The following is a 19,971-nucleotide window of genomic DNA, read 5'->3' as shown; positions in this document are numbered from 1 at the left end:
TCAAAACTCCCATTTGACCCAAAACCCGTCAATTTTACAATTATTATGACGACTACTGACATGCTCAAAAGTTGCACCTAAACTCGTCATAATGAGGATATTTTGTGTTTTACAGTACAAAATGCGAATAAATAGCTAATATCGGGACTTTTACAAAATTGATAACTGTCTAGAACAAACATATTTAAGATTAAGATTACATTTGTTCATAAAACTGCGTTTCTTTTAAGCTTTTTCTTAGGGGTAAATTTTACTCTGCTGGTTCTAGATGCACGTACACATTCATGTTATTCGGTTCAATTAATATGTTTCTTAATGGTTAAATCCCCTGTTTTCTATAAGTATGCACTTTCTACAAATCTAAAATCAGTTTTAAAACTAAGATGACATAGCTTCCATCGCTGTCACTTCTTTGCTTGTCGTATTCGATATTGATGGGTAAAGAGACAATTTTAAATAAAAAATCTTACTTGAGCAATCTTAAGTAAGATTTTTTATTTAAAATTGTCTGTATTTAGTGATTGCATGATCGTAATTTTAATAGCAGATCATGACTGAAAGAAACTACAAGCAAGAGGGCCTTTTAAAAGTCATAAAAGCTGTAAATCAAGGGCCCACACACAACATCAGATGCAGCAAAAAAATTTAAAACGCCCTTGTAAGACAACTTTAATGAAATGGTGACACGAAACCGACGATTATCCCTGTATATACTATAGAAATGAACCCAAGGACAATCTCCGGTTCTGTGCTAAAGTATTGCTAACTATGGAGGAAAACTACTTGGGCTATTGCGTTGCGAGGGATGTTGATTGGATATAGGAAACTATAGGAACTATGGCACCTGGAAAAAAGTCGTGGTGGCCTGATGGGCCAAGATTCAACCTCTCAAGTATGAGGGCGCGGGTTCGATTCCAGGTCAGGCAAGTACCAACGCAACTTTTCTAAGTTTGTATGTACTTTCCAAGTATATCCTGCAATGACACCAATGACTGTGTTTCGGATGGCACGTTAAACTGTAGGTCCCGGCTATCCTTGAACATCCTTGGCAGTCGTTACGGGTAGTCAAAAGTCAGTAAGTCTCACACCAGTCTAACCAAGGGGTATTGGGTTGCCTGGGTAACTGGGTTGAGGAGGTCAGATAGGCAGTCGCTTCTTGTAAAGTACTGGTACTCGGCTGAATCCGGTTAGACTGGAAGCCGACCCCAACATAGTTGGGAAAAAAGGCTCGGAGGATGATGATGATGAAGAACTATGGCACCTGCCGATGACAATGTATAAAATACATGTTAAAATGGCAGGTGGAGATTCGCCACCTCACTTACGGGTCCCCCGGGAATCAGTTGCTAAATCGTAACAAGAGGGCAACAGGTACATGAGCGACTGAAGGGTGAGGATACCTCAGCGGACTTTAAACGCAGATCACGCGCTCCCTGTGGGTCCAGCATCACCGGCCAACTCGCCACTTACCACGAGGCACTTACCCTCCGAGCAGGGCTGCTAACCCTGCTCTAGCGACTCCACTCTGGTCGGCCAATGAAGGCAAGCCAATGGCCGGGAGACCTTCACTCAAGCAGGCCGGAGATGGGGGACAGTATACTCTCCCCGGAGCACTCGGATATATAGCCCCGCGGGGTCGCTACTCCCCGTCATCCACCTCAGATGCCCTGTGGGGCTTATTAGATATTATTATTATTGAGTTTGAACGGTTATATAAATGAATGTGGCTTTTATTTTTTGTGAATACTATTTATTTTATTTTACAATTTAAATATTTTAAAAGTAATTATTTTACTCGTGCTACATATGCACATGACTGCATCGTTATTATGATTAAAAATATAACATACTAGCTTCTGCCAGTGGTTTCATCGCTCCCGTGGGAACTACTTCCCGTACCGGGATAAAAAGTAGCCTATAGCCTTCCTCGATACATGGGCTATCAAACACTGAAATAAATATTCAAATCGGACCAGTAGTTCCTGAGATTAGCGCGTTCAAACAAACAATCTCTTCAGCTTTATAATATTAGTATAGTTATCGGCACGAATCTTGAGCTCTGACCTACTCCTGCGCAGAAGTATTTATTGGGTCCCTTTTGTGGTATGAAGTGAGGCGCGGGGACGGGCTAAAGCGGTGATTGGCCCTCGGGATTGGTTCTTTGCTAATAATCACTTCTGCGCAGATGTAGGTCAGAGCTCAAAATTCGTGCCGATAACTATATAGATATTTTATACATAGACTGGTTTTGTGATTCCAAGCGTTTGATAGATAGGAATATAAATTAAAATGCAACCATGTATCTGTTTTATTGAATACCTGCTCTTCTAACAGATTATGACCTGCTATTCTAAATAGGAATTTGGTTTTTTATCTATCTACCTACCTGATGTTTCAAAAGCACAAGTACGCTTAACAAATTCAAGCACAAAAAAAATGTACATAACTTGAACCTTATATTCAAGAGCAGAGAGTTTACATTAGCATTAAAAGTTGACGAGTACTGGGATAATTTGACGAGTATCCGTACAAATCAGACGACTATTGGTACAAATCGCCCTTTTTTTACTTTTGCCTTAATAAGTATATAAACCCATCAAAATGATTAAAAAAACATTAGTTAATTAGAATAATGAATAAATACTCTATCACGTCATGCAAAAATTTTCATTTTTCTATTAAATATTTAACACACAGTAGCGCTTCAAATTCAGTGATTTCCGAAATCCGACGACTATTGGCACGTTTACCTTACACTATATTACTGCCAAGATTTAAACAAATCCATTCAGTAGTTTTTGCGTGAATGAGGAACAAACATCCATACGTATAAATCGTATAATATTAGCAGCATTATTTTTTGAACGTCAAACAGACCCCAAACGCCCACCCTTCGAACGAAACGAAGAAGTGGCGCAATTAACTTCTAAGAAACATGACATGTCTGTCTGTCAGATTGGAAGAACATTAGGTACCTACGTTTCTTTTGTAAATATACCTAATTCACATCCTATGAGATTGGTATAAATCTCAGGTCGACTTGGTTGACGCAAACTCTAGGCAGCGTTGTAGAACAAAAAGCCATTTGTAATTCATACGCAATCATTTCAAACAATATCACCCCGCAGCATTGTCATTTCCAAAATAAAATTACGAAAGGGTTTATAACCTAAACAAAAGCCCGCCATTTTGATGTCCATAAACAACTGCAGTTTTTTTTTCAACAGGCAGATGTTCCGAACACATAATGCCTATATGGCACATAGCCAATTTGACAATGAGTAGTCCTGTTTTTCAAAAACAGGGGTGAGATTACGCCCCTTTTATATATAATAGAAAAAAACTTTCAACACCCGTTTCGTTAACTGTAATCATAATAATTATAGCGGTTTGACAAGATAGATAGATCTACAGATAAGTCATGGTATTTGGATGATTTTTTTGTTCTTTCTAGTAGGTATATTTTTTCAATTTTATGCAACATGATCATGCTCGTATGTAAGGCTAAAGAAAGTCTGTTTTTGTAGACCCGCCAATCACTAGGAACTATTATTTAACAAAAGGCTGTTTTCAATATAGAATATGTAATTAAAATCATTTATATTTAAGTCAATCAACGTGAGCACAATGAGCCCAGCATGTAAGTACAGAGAAAATACTCTACTATACGATACTTATTCAATAAAATACTAAGATAAGTCGCTACGAATTATTATCACAATTGCCAATCCTGCCACCAAAAATTCAGCATTTAAAACCTCCCATTCACAATCATTAATTTCACAAAACCTCCCACACACGTCGAAAATCATAACGATCGAAATTAAAAAGGTTTTTTACGTAGCCACTACACAATAAAACCTAACTATTTGTTATAATCACGTACAAGCGTTCGAACACAAAGTCGACGCTATAAATTAACTTTTGTTAGTGTTCTATTTTCAAAGTCACGTAGAGGATGCATTAATTAGAATGTGCGTGTTGGTACGCATGAATCGGGTTGCCAATCTAAAATTTTAGTCGTGAAAAAAGTTTCGTTGTGTTTTGATTTGAATGGATATTTTTTGTTTGTACTTTCTTTCAATTGACTGTAGAATGATGTTAGCGTGTAGCTGTTAGGTTTCTTCAATGCCTGCAATGACTTTATTTTCTAAGTTATTTTGGTTTTGAATAAGTAGGTACTTTAAAAAGAATTGAGAACTTCCGACATCAATTACCAGAATTCCAGCGTCCTAAGCTAGAACTGGTTCATCGTTATTTAGATTGATTCACAATATACACCGCCAACATGGCTTTTCAATTTTCCAAAACCGTGCTGTGAAACAAAGTTCTAACTAAGTTTTACTGTAAAGAACAAAACCTCCTGCCTTTGTCATGGTTACTCGAATAAAGATTTTATTATTTACATATTTGTACCTAAGTACTGTTTTCTATCGTATTACATATTTTCATAGAACCAACTTGAAACATCTTAGAACACCACAGAATATGTACTTTACTATCAATTGTTTAAAAACATTATACATTTCTCCTACTTATGTAAGTAAACCAATCAACCTGGCAATAATAATTCAAAAAAGCATTTTCCAATAACAGACGCGAAGCTAAAAACAGTTTCATAAGTCATATGTTTTATTTACATTCACATTTCAAATAAAACCTCTTTTCTTTGCACAAAACCAACGAAACGACAAACTTATACCTGTCTCTTTCACTCTCATAGCATTCTCACAGACCCGTAACCACGCCTTACCAACTCCCTCTGCACCTATCTTTTTCTATCTCGAATAAATAGTGCTGCTGTCTCCCTCCCACTATCGATTTACTGAAGTTTGTTTACCCGACCAAATTCCGTAGCTATATTTAGTTGGGTACGTTGTAATAACTTGTGTGTACCGCACATGGCAGGGTTATGCGTAATTGTGTTTTTGACGTTTTTTACGTAACTTTTTTTTCAGGTATCAGTTTTGCTATGAAATATGATAGGCTTTTTAACTTTTTTGCTGTTTGTGATATGTGGATTATAAAACGTTATACGATTTTATTGGTAAAGTACAATAGTAAACAGGATCATATTATAAGTTACCTCCGAACAGGCAGTAAAAATATTATTATTGGCCTTTATTGTTGAAATTCAAGCTGAAATTCTGCTAAAAAAGAATTTTAACAGTGCAAACACAAAAGGTACACATTTTGTGTTATTTTAGGTGTTAACATCTATTATTTTGAACTAGGCTTTGTCTGAACACCAAATCAGCAAGCTTCGTTTGCAAATAATACGAAATTTATGCACTTTGCAGACCCACTGCAGCAAACTATATGTATTTTGTTAATTTCAAACTTTAATGAATTGCCCTGAATTGCTTCGTAAGATAATCAAAATATGTATTAACATTTATCGCAAATAAAGATACTTTATACAATACTTTCCATTCACGACGACCCGGAAACCCGCTGATAACTTTTTTTAAACCTTTCTGTTAAATTAGCTCCTAATACCACGGTCCTCAAACCGAAAATTACTCCCAAAATAAGACCCTAAAAATCAAGAGCACTCTACCAAATTAGTAAGTATAATCAATTGGCAACACTGGTTAGTAACAATGGCGGCCACGTGCATATTGTTCAATGCGTGCGCCCGCCAAAATTACAATGGAGAAAATATGAAACGTATTGATATGAATTGTATGGGAAACCTTATGGTATTGAGATTGTAATCATGTTAATGTATGGAATATTAGCTGTTTGAATTTGGTGGTATTATTTTTGTAATGATATCTTTGGGTCGAGTTATAGGTAGCCGAGAATTGATATCAATTTTTGTAAATTTGCCTGAATTTAGTAACTTTTAATTTGGATTGGTCTTACCTACAGTTACAAAATCGCCGGGTTACTGAGCTGCCGATTAGCCTTATGCACAGTCATCGTTATGAAATAAATAGACAAAGAAACTCAGCCTTCAACAATATTACGAAAAAAAGCGATACCTAAACCTTCCTCATGAATCACTACATTTAAACAGGAAAACGCATGATATTTCGTCCGGTAAATTTTGAGTTTATCGTAAAAAAATTAGGTACCTATTTTTGAGTTTATCGATAACACACACACATATTTACAAGTATCGATATTTACCTTCGTAGAACCACCTATTACCAATACAAAAAAACATTAACAACTCCCAAAATACAAATTAGTCAAACCCCGCCTTAAACGCAAAAAGCCAAGCCAAGAGGCCGCTCATCGCACAGTGGGCTATTTGCTAACACGGGCCATTACCAACTCCCCGGGGACTCCGCCCCCCGGGGCTTCGCCGCAATTAGAGTCTGCGGTAGCAGTTTTTGTTGAAATATGCCCGATATTGGCCCTGTATGTTATTAAATGCAGATGTTAACTTAGAAATTGAATTGTGGTCCGTAAGTGTTTGCTACTTGTGTTTTTTGGTGTTTTAATATGGCCATGTGTTGGTTTTTTGAGATGGTATATTACTATCATTTTTATGATTTTTGTATTCAATAATTGTATCGTGTAAACGATTGTTGGTGAGCCAAATAAATAAAATAAAATAAAAATGATGTACATACTCGGAATTCATTTTATCTTGTAGTCTGGATTTTTTTTTCAAGTGATAAGTTTAACAGGTGTTATAAACTTAAACGTTCCAATAATTTTATTGATAAATGTATTAAAAAATGAAATTATGATGACATTCCTCAATTCAACAGCAGAACATAACAATCTTGATAATACGCATACGCTTGCTATCATTATCAAATAGTCCTCTTTCTAATATCATGTTTGATAACGCTTGAATGAATTCTAAGAAATAAACAATTACTACGCGTGATATTTGAAGGTAACACACGACGATGATAATCGTATCATTCTTAAATAATATCAATTTTTTCAGCTAGTAAAATATATTCGAAACATTATTTAAACAGTGCTCATGTAGCAATGTTTTTATCTGCAAATGTTTAATTCTTGTATTTTATTTTATAGCACTTTTTGTTAAAAACTTTTGAAAATATACAATATTTTTTTTAAGAAATCAGATTTCTTAAAATGTGAAAGAGCACAGTTTGACTACATCATTGTTTACTCAAACTAAAAACATTGGTCCAACACGTAACACGAGCTTCATCAATAAAAACGCACAAAACTACGCTCATCAAACATCTATCAGTTCTACCACACCCCTCTTTAAATCTTTCATCCCCCAAAACTGGAGCAATAATCAAACAAGTAATGACTGTATCGAGTTACGTCCCTTGAGTATCAACTGCTTTTACTTTTTGTCTGGTGCATATTATGTTCGACCCACTGTGCGGGTAATTGTTTTCTATAGACCCAAGGGAATTGCTCTCTTTTGGCAAAACGTTTTTGTTATTGATGTTATGCAATTTTGGCTTTTGATTGAATTGTTATTAATTACATTTTGGTATTTTTCACTCGCGTCCCATGTGAACTATTGCTAGTACAGGGATGAAATACCTATAGCTTATGTTATACGGGAAGAGTATAGCTTTCCAACAGTGTAGGAATATTTCAAATCAGTTTCAGAGAAATAGTTTCAGAGTCTTCGAGTACAAACAAACTAAAAAAATCCTCTTTATATTAGAACAGATTGATGTTATGTAATTTTGGATTTCAAATTGTAATTAATTACATTGCCGTATCTTTACGTCGATGATTTGATAACTATCTGCAATGAAAATTACTCGTTAAGTATTTAATATCATCATTACATGGCTTTTAACATTATAGATAGTCGCTACAGATATGACTTACTTAAAAGTGAATTTATGAATAAACAAATAAAAAAAAACAATACTGTTACATCATCTATGTATAAAAAATACGGCATTATTTGCAAAATTTCTTAAAATTTAAGGAAAACATTGTATATTTTTGTCACAGTTACTCATTCTGTTTACTTTTAAGTCATGATATGAATGTATCATTGATCTACGCACGATATCAACGTTGGTAGATAGCACATTGCAAACTAGAAGTATTTGATAAAAACCATGCAATGAGTCAGGCATTCTAGATTCTACTGAAAGATTGATATTTTATCTTTGATGCAGATAATATCAGAGTTGATCCAATCTACGTATCACAAGTAGCAACTAAGATTATAATCTAGATAATTATGAATATAAGTAATCTTGAATAAAATCTTTGAGATTGTTTGACCTTGAATAGAAAAAAACAATTTGGCTATCTTATAATTGTAGAAGAATGTAAAATAATGGCTGATTTCTGTTTGATTGGGATTAGCTAAGTTTTAGATTTTGATTATGAAATATTAGATTCGATATTGTAAACTGTCTGTTTTGGTGCCGTGTTTATGTCCCGGCTGGCATTTGAATATCTTTGTCAGTCATTACGGGTAGTCAGAAGCCGGTATATCTGTCACCCACCCTTAGCAAAGGGTATTAGGCTGCTCTAGTAACTGGATTGAGGAGGTCAGATAGACAGTCGCTCCTTGTAAAGCACTGGTACTCAGCTGCATATGGTTAAATTGGAAGCCGACCCTAACATAGTTGGGAACAGACTCGGGAGATGATATTGTTAAAAGCAAACCCAACAAAACAAACTATTCCAACTTAGTTTTAAATAACCAAACATTTTATTCAACTATTGCTACCAACCCAACAATATAAAATAAAGTTACATTCAAATATAGAATGTTTGGCAACTGTCATGTTGGACAATAGGAGACGTTGTGCCTTCATCCTAAACATGCGTCCAATAACTTTTTTTCTGATGTTTGGGTACAAGAAATAAAATATTTGAGGCCCAGTGACATATCCGTTGATTTGGATGTCAAATTAAAATATTTTAATTTCTGAGAACTGATTGTTGAATTATTTTGAAGATATTAAAAGCTTTGCAGGTGCTCCAAACTTAATTTTAGATTGAGCTTTTAATCTAAGTATTTAAAATTAGACTTAGAGTACACTTTGTCTTGGAATAGATTAGTCACGATTATACAAATTTAGTCTTATAGTTTGAAATGCCTTCTAGCTATATTCAGTTCTGAAATATTAACGCTGTCTATTTTATAACAATCTCTCTTTTTTTTAAGTCATCGAGTATTTCTACAAGTACATAGTACGTTTTTCACTAATTAAATAATCACAATTAATAGGAAAGCTGTCATGTTTACTTGTACTCATTACTAACTCATATAATTTTTTTGAGAAATATTATTAGAATTCATACCTTTGCTATAACTATATATGATTGAAGTCAACACCTATTGTACAAACTGGAATTCTAAGTACATTACTATCATCACGCCCTCTCTTATTTCCTACGTCAATTTCCCTTTAAAATCTTTCAAAAACCCTAGATACCATCATCCCACAGCCACCACAAAAAGTGCCGACAGATCCATTGTGGTCTGACAAATGGTTACTCAGAAAAAATATACATGTCTGCCATAGAAATAGTTAATAGTGTGTTCCGATGCGCGAAATCTGTCACAATGGGTGCCCCTGCGCAGGCAATTATCACGCCGTGTGTAATGTCTTTGTCAAAACATGGCGTGGTCGCAGCTTGGTTGCGATACGGGCAATGAAAATAGATGGGCTAGGAAGTTTTTAGATCAATTTTATGAGGGAATGGGAAGATTTTAGCAAAGAGAAGTAAGAGCGGTATTGTTCGATTTTCAGATGCGATACTTGTATTAATCTGTATGAAAGTTACATAAGAAACTTCAGTCGTAATAATAGTCGATCAAATATCGTTTTCTCTCGAGCCTTTTTCCAGCTATGTTGCGGTCGCCTTCCAGTCTAAACGATTGCAGCTGAGTGTTAAATAGTCGATGAAATAAATGTATTACAATAAGCATGAAACACATTTACGACGATAACTACACTTGGTGTTGATGAAGAAATATCACAAAGTACATAAAAAATGGCTAACATAAATCATTTTTCCTACAATATCTATGACTTTTGACCCTCAATGCGCGCGCTTTCTCAATTTGTCACAGTGACAGTCAGTGTTGCCAACTGTGCAAACACAAGGGCGCGAATGTTTGTTTTCCTTCACACAATATGGACGATGTTTGCAATGTTATTATTTATGGCGTTTATTGCGCTTTGACAAATAGATTTACGGAGATCGACACCCGTATTTTTAAATGGCTTTGTTAGTTTTATTTCGTAAGGGAAGTTTGTGAGAATTAACACGTTTCACTTTGTGGCCACAAAGGATCCGCGTAGTTTTATGAAAAGGAGGCACACTAAATTCGGTAGCTATAAATCAAGAAAAAAATCTGCCATCATTATTTTTGACTATGCTCTTTCTAGATCGTCATGCCCAATTCATTCAAGGCTAGATACATAATATGTGACATAACTTCAAAGCTATATTTACATTCCTATTTCTCAATACGACTATTGCAAACCAGTCCAAAAAAACTTTCTAAGTACGTGCGAAAGTCTACCGCGCACCAATTTTCTACTTGGCAAAACCGAGGTTTTGCTTCAACCTATTGTTAACTTCGACGAAATAGAAAAAAAACTACATAGGTAGGTATATTTACTCTCAAATAAGTACGAATAAGTAATTGTCAAAAAATCGTTGACGTGAAAACTCTTCAGAACTGCCGACGAACGATTTTTTCAAAAATTTACATTAAGTTACACAATTGAACACCTTTTAAGGGTTTTGGGCGGCAAACTAACATAACACCTAAGCGGAAATCCTTTTGCAAAAATGACGAAATAAACTAAAGAAATCTCAACTTTAAAATGTAAAGTATAGAGTTGGTTATTCAAGAGGCTAATTCTTGGATGCTGTAGATAGTATCAGAAGGATTAAAGATAATCTTTTGTTGATAGATTAAGTGAGAGGACTGTGTGGTTTCCACGAACTAATGCTGAGGACATTGAAAGTGACAAATAGTTTTTTTATTTCACTTTTACTATGCAAACTGTGGTTTTGGGACACCATTGACGATTTCTGATAACATTATTTGTCATGGCGAAGAAATATAAGGCCCTAAGAATTAAGTATTGTTTTAGTACCTAACTGCAAAAAGAAAAATATTATTATGCCCCTTTAAAAAAAGATAACTCTGTATCAGACTTAAATGAACTCATAGCTTTATCATCAAAAAAATATAATAATAGCCGGGTAACTGGGTTGAGGAGGTCATACAGGCAGTCGCTCTTTGTAAAACACAGGTACTCAGCTGCATCCAGTTAGACTGGCAGCCGACCCCAACATAGTTCGAAAAAGTCTCGGGAGTTGATGATGCTATACCATCATGAAATAATCTTCCTACCTTACCTACAAAATCACCCAATTGAACTATTATCCAGTCTTCCTAACAATACAAACACATATCATACTCTTAACATTTCATATGTCATCACTCGTCACCTTTTTTTTAAGAGAACACGTGATAGCCCCTCAATTTGGCAGAACTCAGGTAAAAGCAAAAAAGTATCTATACGTGACAAAATGATGTTAAACATGTACCTACTACACCTTTGCCAACATTAGAAAAAAAATATCCTTTGGTACAACACGGTCTATGCATTTTTTTTTTCTCTAGTTAAATGTATGAATTTTGTGTGCGTTTGCTTTCGTTAGGGTTTATTGTGTATTACTGAAATTATTGGTTTCTTTGCTGTATTTAAGATTTGCTATAACTATATTACCTCACTTCATATTGCGTATTTAATGTAGTCATTCGGTATGTAAGTAGGTGGAAGGTATTTTTATAATTCCTGAATAGTGTAGTGTAGCAAACAATATTAGCAAATCGTGGGAGTCCAGAAACCCACTACTTTAGCTGTGACGTACAGTACCTAGAATAATTCCAAACGGATTTTATCTCAAAAAGGATACCCCATACACTATTTTTTGCCATCAAATTATTATAAAGAATGAATCACTTTTGCAATGCTCAAACCTTTTTCAACGAACCAAAAAAAGAATACCTTTGAATTTGGAACTCCCGAATCGTGACGAATGGAACGCTCGAAGTTCATTCAAATATCAAATTTGGAAGGCGTTCCACGTGTTTGACTTAGTTTTTAGTGTTGCAATAATGCAGAAAATCTACCATTGTTACGGGTAATTGAAAAATAAGTAGGTTGTTACAAAAAATCTATCGGAATTGCTTTTAATTGAAATAGACGTGCGTAAACTGTTTATTTATGAACGTATGAGCCGTAAATAATTGTTGCGTTTAATGTTCAGTTGTGCGAGAAAATTGAAGACGTATTGACTCTCATCAAATAGCAATGTATCTTTTATTAAATTGATGTTACATTTCAGCAAAAAAGATAGACGCTTTAAGTTCGCATTTGTATTGCGTCTGCGTTTAGCGAACTAATGACTATAACTATGTGTTTATGAATTACAGACAGCTGTAATTTGTATTACATTATACTGCGAAACAATTAATCATTTCTGTAACAAGCCCAATTATACAAACAATTATATCCCGTTAGTTATACTGTTTTTTTGCCAAAGTTTAAAAACGTTCAGCTTTTCTATACATACTAACCCTATCATTTCTTTGTTACAGATTACAAACAAAAAAACAAAATGTCACCCGGCCAACTAGCGTGAACAAAACAGCCAAACCGCAAAAATGTTAATACACACACGAAAAAGGCTGATGCGGTGACTAAATAACTTTTCGTCAAAAACTAAAATGGCGTTGCTGACGAATTCGGCGTCGGCCACGGGCCCCACGGCCGGCGGGCCCACGGCGCCCCAGGCCCATTCGGCGACGCCGCTACATCACTACTTCCACTACTTGAAACAGCCATCTCCCTTAGCTCAGAACCCCTATGCTCATCACTCGAGCGCCCATCACATGGGGATGGGCCCCGGGCCCCTAGGAGGCTTGGGCCCATTTGGGTTAACGCCGCACGGATTAGAAGCTGTCGGATTTCCTCAAGGTAAGATTTTTTTTTTATCATCATCATGGCCTCTAACAATTTTGACATATTTCAGCATTAAATTCAAAATTAAATAATATTTAAAACGTCCATCTTAATCATCATTCATCAGTCTAAACAGTTTTTTATTATGTAATATTCACTAAATTGAATTCGCGTATTTTAGATAACTGTCTAAATATAAGTAATAGCTTTATAAAATCGATCCTTGAGTTTATTTTTAACACTTTTATGATTAAGTATGCCATATAATAATACGCAAAAGATTTTTCCAATTATAAAACTTGTTTTTTAACAATGACTGTAAATACGTTACCTACGTCATATTTTATGCAAACAAAGGATTAGGTTCTCTGAAATGCAAAAAGATTTTACAAATAAATAAATCAAGTTAAAAATAACTTAAGTCATCTATGACAGACTAAAATATTTGACAAGATCGAAGAAGACCAAAACAGAATAAAAAATCGAAAAAACCTATTTCAGTCAGTAGCTACTCAGAAACCTTTCCTAGATGGTAGACACGATTATTGATTAGGTTTTTGCAAATTATTAAATGTTAATTTCTAAAAAAAATAGAAGTTCTTAGTTTAAGATTAACTGTGAATATTACTTAAAATACACTAGTACAGTAATTACTTAAAGTTACAATCTTAAAAATACAGTGGTTTACATTTTAATTTATAATTATGATTCTCACGAATTTACACAGAAAACGTATTAAAATCAAGAATAAAACCAAGGTGATAAAATATGAGAATTCGTATCCAGTTAAATTCGGCAACATAAAAGCGATACCTACTCAATTTGTCAAACTAATGATCACAATTTGTAAGTTTTGACAAAACGTGTAAAATATACAACGCCATTTGCATTTTCGTATTCTAATATTTAAACGTTAATGTTCAATTTTACTTTTAAAATATCTGTTGCAATCTATCATCGAAAAATGCTTCGTATTTTCGTTCACATGCCTTTTTATTTGACCTCTATCAAATATTTTGCGATACCAAAAAGGTTTTACGTATTCTATCGAATAATTCAGTTGAACAAACATTCTATGTACTAGAAACAAAACCGTTGTGTAAAATCTAACCCAGTTACTCTCTCTACAGTATATAAATTATTTTATCATCTCCTGAGCCTTTTCCCAACTATGTTGGGGTCGGCAATCAGTCATACTGAATGCAGCTCAGTACAAATGTTTTACAAGGAGCGACTGCCTATCTGACTTCCTCAACTCAGTTACCCGGGCTTGGTAAGACTGGTTGTCAGACTTACTGGCTTCTCACTACCTGTAACGACCACCAAAGATGTGCAATGACAGCCGGGACCTACAGTTTAAAATGCCCTTCGAAACACAGACATTGGTGTCCAAGATATACTCAGAAATTACATATAAACTTAGAAAAGTACGAAAAGTCACATTGGTACTTGCTTGACTTGGAATCGAACTCACGCCCTCATACTTGAGAGGTTGGATCTTTACCCACTTTTAAATAAATTAATAAATTAATATGTTTAAAAGGTAAATACCTTTTAAACATATTAATTTCTGTGATTTTTAACGAGCTACTGGGTAAATCTTTGTATATTCTAGAAACTGCAACAAAATCGTTATAAAATCTAACCCAATTACTTTCCACAGTACATAACTCATTTATCTAACATAAATTACAAATTGTGTCTACACAAACAAGTACCGGCCTGACAAGCGAAGCTTCCTCAAAACAACGAGAAGGAACGTTGCATAATTTACGTACCAAGAAGACATCCTTGCGAAATAATCAAAACAGGCCCCTTTCCCCCCATCTCCCTCCATAAGCCGCTTATCCCCACCCCCAGTGTTGCCACGCTACCCCCGAAATGTGGGAGAAACGGGAAGTCGCTTGTTAGTTCGCTTTAATTAGTAACAAGTTTGAGTTTTGATGCTGGCAACATTTAGCGTTTTGTGTTTTTAGACCCTTTTTCGATTTGAAACGTTTTTGGTGAGGAATTTTCCGGTGGATAATGGACGTTTCTTTGGATAAAGTTTTTGACTTACTTTGATGGTATTTTTGCGGAACTTAGTGCAATTTAACTTTATCATTATCTTGCTGTCGAGGTACTGTCTATATTTATAAAATAAATAGGAAACATTTTTATTTGTACCCTACTGAGGCTTCGAAACTACTGAACCTGTTTCAAAATTCTTTCGCCGTTGGAAAGCTACACTCTTCCCAAGAAACATAAGCTATATTTTATCTCGGTAGGTACTGGCAACAGTTCTCAAGGAACGCGGGTGAAACGTTTAGTTTTGTACATAGTAGATTAGGCTTTAGTAATACTAAATCAAGCTAGTAACAATATCAAACTGAAGAGAACACCTAAAATTAACCTTCCCATTAAAGAAAATGAATCCATCAACAAAAAAAACTACGCAATAAAAGATATTCTAAATTGCTTTAAAACCTCGTCGTCTTTATGAAAAAAAAAACTGACCAATCACAACAGAGATTTAAATTTTCAAAAAAAAAGAAAATGGAAAGACATTTTTAATTCAGAAGGGAGGCATCTTGAGGATTAAACTCCCTTCGCTTCTTGGAAAAAAACGTTTTGATACTGGCATTTGAAATGGCTGTACCATGGAGAACAAAATGACTAGCGGAGATGTCATAACGGAAAATCTCCTAAGAAAGTAGCGCGACAACATGCGGGTGTTCGGGGGACGAGGAACGTTACTAGCTCCGCCCTTATATGCCTTCTTTAGAACCCGCCCATTATCACCAATTATTGAAGACCAATCTTCTATAGATTGGTTTTGATTTGACAATTAATCCGAACGTCTCGATAGTTCTAGCAACTGATCACGCCTACCGCACGTTGCTTGACCTACAAGAAGGCGCCTGACCTCCCTTCCTTATGGTATCTCCGCTATCTTTCCTTCTTCCGTTGGTTGTACATAGAAATAATATAAAAATACTGTTGTTAGCTACAAGTAACTTGGTTTATTTATATGTTAAAATATTGCTTTGGTAAGAAAATGGTAAATTACATTTGTTGTTCAACATTTTGAGTTCTTGTTGGAAAAATTTTCAGTAAATGAAGCGGTGTGCCACAAGGATTTATCTCAGGTCCTTTTTATTTTTTTGGTAAAGTAAAGATATTTTATTGATACAATATATTTTATTGATCTTTAGTATAGGTACCTATATAATATGGAACTGTCAATATAGTCAAATCAATGTAATTTTTGAAGAAATCTTGCTACTGTAATTGACAGAATCTTGAAGTAAAAAAAAAACTAAATCTCTATCCTTATTTTTTAACTTTTTTTTGCAAAAAAATACAAAGTTTTTTTACGAAATCACCGAAGTAAAATAAGTAAAAGGAATTCTGAAAGTACAAGAAGTAAGTACTAACGTCTCGTTGATTTATAAAAAAATGGGTTGTTAATCCCGAAAAGGGTTGTTCCAGGAAATATTCGGCGATATTTTAGCGTGTGGGATTCAGGTAGCCATCTTTATTTTCTTAAAAAACCGTTTTTTTTTTCACTACGACATTATTTGTGAAAGATATTTGACAGACAGATTTTTTTTGTTAAAAAAATAATGGATATAATCTTAAGGTACTTTTGTCATCTCGATAGATACGCAACGACTTTTTATATCTTATCTACGTGTTTTCTTAATAATATATTACATGAAAAAAATACATTTTACACTAGTAGTAGAAAACGTGTTCTTAAATATTTAAAATCCCCTTAAAATATCAATCTTAAAGTATCAATTGAGTAACATCACTCATACAACTTGAAGCGTATATTTTAATATGCCTCCATTATATTATGTAGGTTATTAATACTCCTTATGTTCAGTTACTTAGGTACATCTTAATTACAGATATATTAACCTACTACATTTCTACCAACGCATCCAAGTACCAATAAAAAAGAAAATCTGTAAACTAAACGCAACCACGACTTGCTAGCGACCTACTAAACGCAATATTGTAAATTTAATTTTCCAATAAAATTAATCCGCCTTCCAATTTTAATCCTTACTTCCATCCCTTTCTTTCTTATAGCGCTGTCTCGCTCTCGATGGCAGCTGGCCATTCGTTTTTTGAATTTCATTTTTTTTATTGTATAGCTTTTTTATTGGCATCCCTTAGAATTTTATGGCCAGTTGCCTTTTAATCTTTAGCGGGCATAATTAATTTGTTTTTTTTTTTCTACGCTTTATAGTAATCGGAACTTTGGCCGGATATAGAATATAATGCTTATTGTTAGATTGTTGATTTTTATCTATTTATTGAGTAAATGTATTTATTTAGAAGCTTAGGAGAATAGATTGTAGCGTTGGGTCCGATTTTAGTTATTTGGACTTCGGAAATATTTTATCTTGAAATACGATTTACAATAGAACCTAAGCAATATTTATTAGGTACATAGGTATTTATTTTCCTTACTCACCTGGAGTATTTTATTCCATAGCGAAAATACCTATTCAATATCATTTATGATATCACACATTTCATAGATACTATTACGCTACATTATGCAAAGACTAAAAAATCTTATTAAGAAAATAGATTATTTTTTGTACGTAGCAGGTATGAAGAAGTTCATATTTACACAATAAATTTTATTATATAGAACTTTGTCTATTAACAGAAAAACAAATAAACATGATTCCATAAACATAAACAGGATGAAAACACAGAATACTTTTCTACTACAACCTTACACTATAAACCTTCTTCAAGCCATCTAATAAAACCGCGGGAAGCTATTCAAACCATAGACAAACTATTATTTTCCCAAAGGAGGTTGTAACCTCACGCGGTATAAAAACTAAAGCTACGCAGACATTGTGCCGTGACAGGATTATACTTAGAAGGTTTCTTTAATCAATATGGCCGCTGGGTTGTTGCTTTTAAATGTTTTACTATCGAAAGAAAGAATAGAATAGGTAACTTGATGTAGCTAAAAAATCGGGTAATATGTGTAGCCTATGGATTGAGGTGATCATATAGGCAGTCGCTCCTTGTAAAACGTTGGTATTCAGCTGCATCCAGTTAGACTGGAAGTCAAAACCAACATAGTTGGGAAAAGGCTCAGGAGAAGATGATGTCAAGCGGTCTACCATCATCTGGCTAGCCTTTTCCCAAGTGTACAGGAGTCGGCTTCCAGTCTAGCTGGATGCAGCTGAGTACCAGTGTTTTATCTCGGACGTCCTCAACTCAGTTACCGGGACAACCCAATGGTCCTTGGGAAAACTGGTTGTCAGAATTTCTGGTGGCTTGTCTACCAAAGATGTTCAAATGACAGACGGGACCCACTAATTTAACGTGCTAGTGACACACGGAAGAACTCGTCATGACAAGATGGTCATCCACAGATCGACCGCGCCAAGCGTTGCTTAACCTTATGATCAATCAACCCATATGGCTATTACTTAGCCATGAGCTCCTTTTCATGTAATCTTGTCACCATTTTTTATTCTCAAACTCAAAAACCTTTATTCAAATTACGTTGATAAATCAGCACTTTTCGAACGTCAAAAACAAAAGACAGCCCCCAAAACGCCCGCCCTTCACCACTTCTTATGTGTTTTTGCTGGGAAGAAGAAGTGGTGGAACAAACTGCCCAGCAAATTCTTTAATAATCAAAAGTTATTTCAAATCAATATGTATCAGAACTTACAATTATTTACGTTCAAACTCACAGCACATTGATTTATCACTTAATCCAGTGTATTAAGATTAAAATATCCGACACTATAAAATATGCTACTGATTTGATTAATTTTCAATATTCATTTATTGGCTATGTGCAAAGCGAGCAGCGGCGGACAATAACGACCGCAACGCACAACACGGCAGAAATTGGAAACAAATGCGGATGTTTCAAACCCGGTTTTTATCATTATATTCATTTTACAGTAAAACTATTGAATAAATTGCACTTAAATAATGTCAACAACACTATTTTAATCCTTGGTTTTATTTATATTCGCAAAGAAAATTATAATGTTTACATGGTTATTATTTGACAGCTTCCGCAAATGTTGTAAACGCTACGCGTCGCCACCGTCGCGCACATAGCCAATAGTCAGCATTGATGAAAATAACAAGTTCATGACAGTCTAGTGACTAGACTCTAGTCTAATTAAAAATTCATGACATTACAAACTTCATATTTTGATGATACTATGCCAACTTATGACGTCATCTACCTAAAAATTTTCCAACTATGTTCGAAACTGCTTCCAGTCTAACTTTATGCAACTGAGTAACAATAATTTTCATGGAGCAACTGCATATTTGACCTCCTCAACCCAGTTATCTGAGCAACCCCTTAGTAAGACTGGTTGTCAGACAGTTTTGGTTGACTTCTGGCAAATGACAGCCTGGACCACTTATTTATAAACTCTGTTCTTTTTATCTACTCACTAGCTCTAGCCCTCGGCTTGGCCCGCGTAGAGTTCGGTTATATCGCTTTTCCAAGAGAATTCTTCAAAAGTCCGGGATAAAAACTATCCTATGTTCTTTCTCAAGGACAACTCTATCTCTGTACCAAATTCTATTAAAATCAGTTCAGTGGTTTAGACGCGAAAGCGTAACAGACAGACAGAGTTACTTTCGCATTTATAATATAAGTAGGGATACCATCCATGATTTCATATATAAATTATCAGATTTAACCGCATCTCACAAAGCAAGTTAAACCCCAAACAGCCGATCGAGTGTTAGTATCGAGTGTAATATAATACTCGATATACTCGCATTAAATCGATATAGAGGCCATTGTGTCAGTAAGACTGAAGCCGTATGGTGGTGGATCGACACTTTTTGACGATCAAGCTTAACTTTTGTCAGGGAGGAAAATACCCTTGGAAGAACAATTAATTAGGGCATTTATAATAAAGCGGAATTTGAGAATTCCTTTCATGAAATATTGTGAAATCTAGCACACTTTCTAGCGTCAAATCGATCAAATTGTTTGAATCTGAAAGAGCCCAAGAAACAACGGACGAATTCTGATGGGGTA

The 19,971-nt window shown here is 34.8% G+C and overlaps 1 protein-coding gene across 2 annotated transcripts in view; it reads left to right on the top strand.

Moving 5' to 3' along the window:
- Nucleotides 1–19,971, top strand: part of LOC110380162 (homeobox protein OTX1) — a 61,493-nt gene that overhangs the window by 13,815 nt on the left and 27,707 nt on the right. For both annotated transcript variants that reach the window (XM_021340052.3, XM_021340053.3), the window contains exon 2: nucleotides 12,560–12,938. In XM_021340052.3, the coding sequence (XP_021195727.1) occupies nucleotides 12,689–12,938 (250 nt within the window). In that variant the 5' untranslated portion in view covers nucleotides 12,560–12,688. The remainder of the gene's footprint in view (nucleotides 1–12,559; nucleotides 12,939–19,971) is intronic.

The sequence above is a fragment of the Helicoverpa armigera genome, chromosome 28, assembly GCF_030705265.1.
Source record: "Helicoverpa armigera isolate CAAS_96S chromosome 28, ASM3070526v1, whole genome shotgun sequence".
Classification (NCBI taxonomy): Eukaryota; Metazoa; Arthropoda; class Insecta; order Lepidoptera; family Noctuidae; genus Helicoverpa; species Helicoverpa armigera.
The sequence above is the reverse complement of the archived record's forward strand: the minus strand, read 5'-3'. Positions and strand labels throughout refer to the sequence as shown.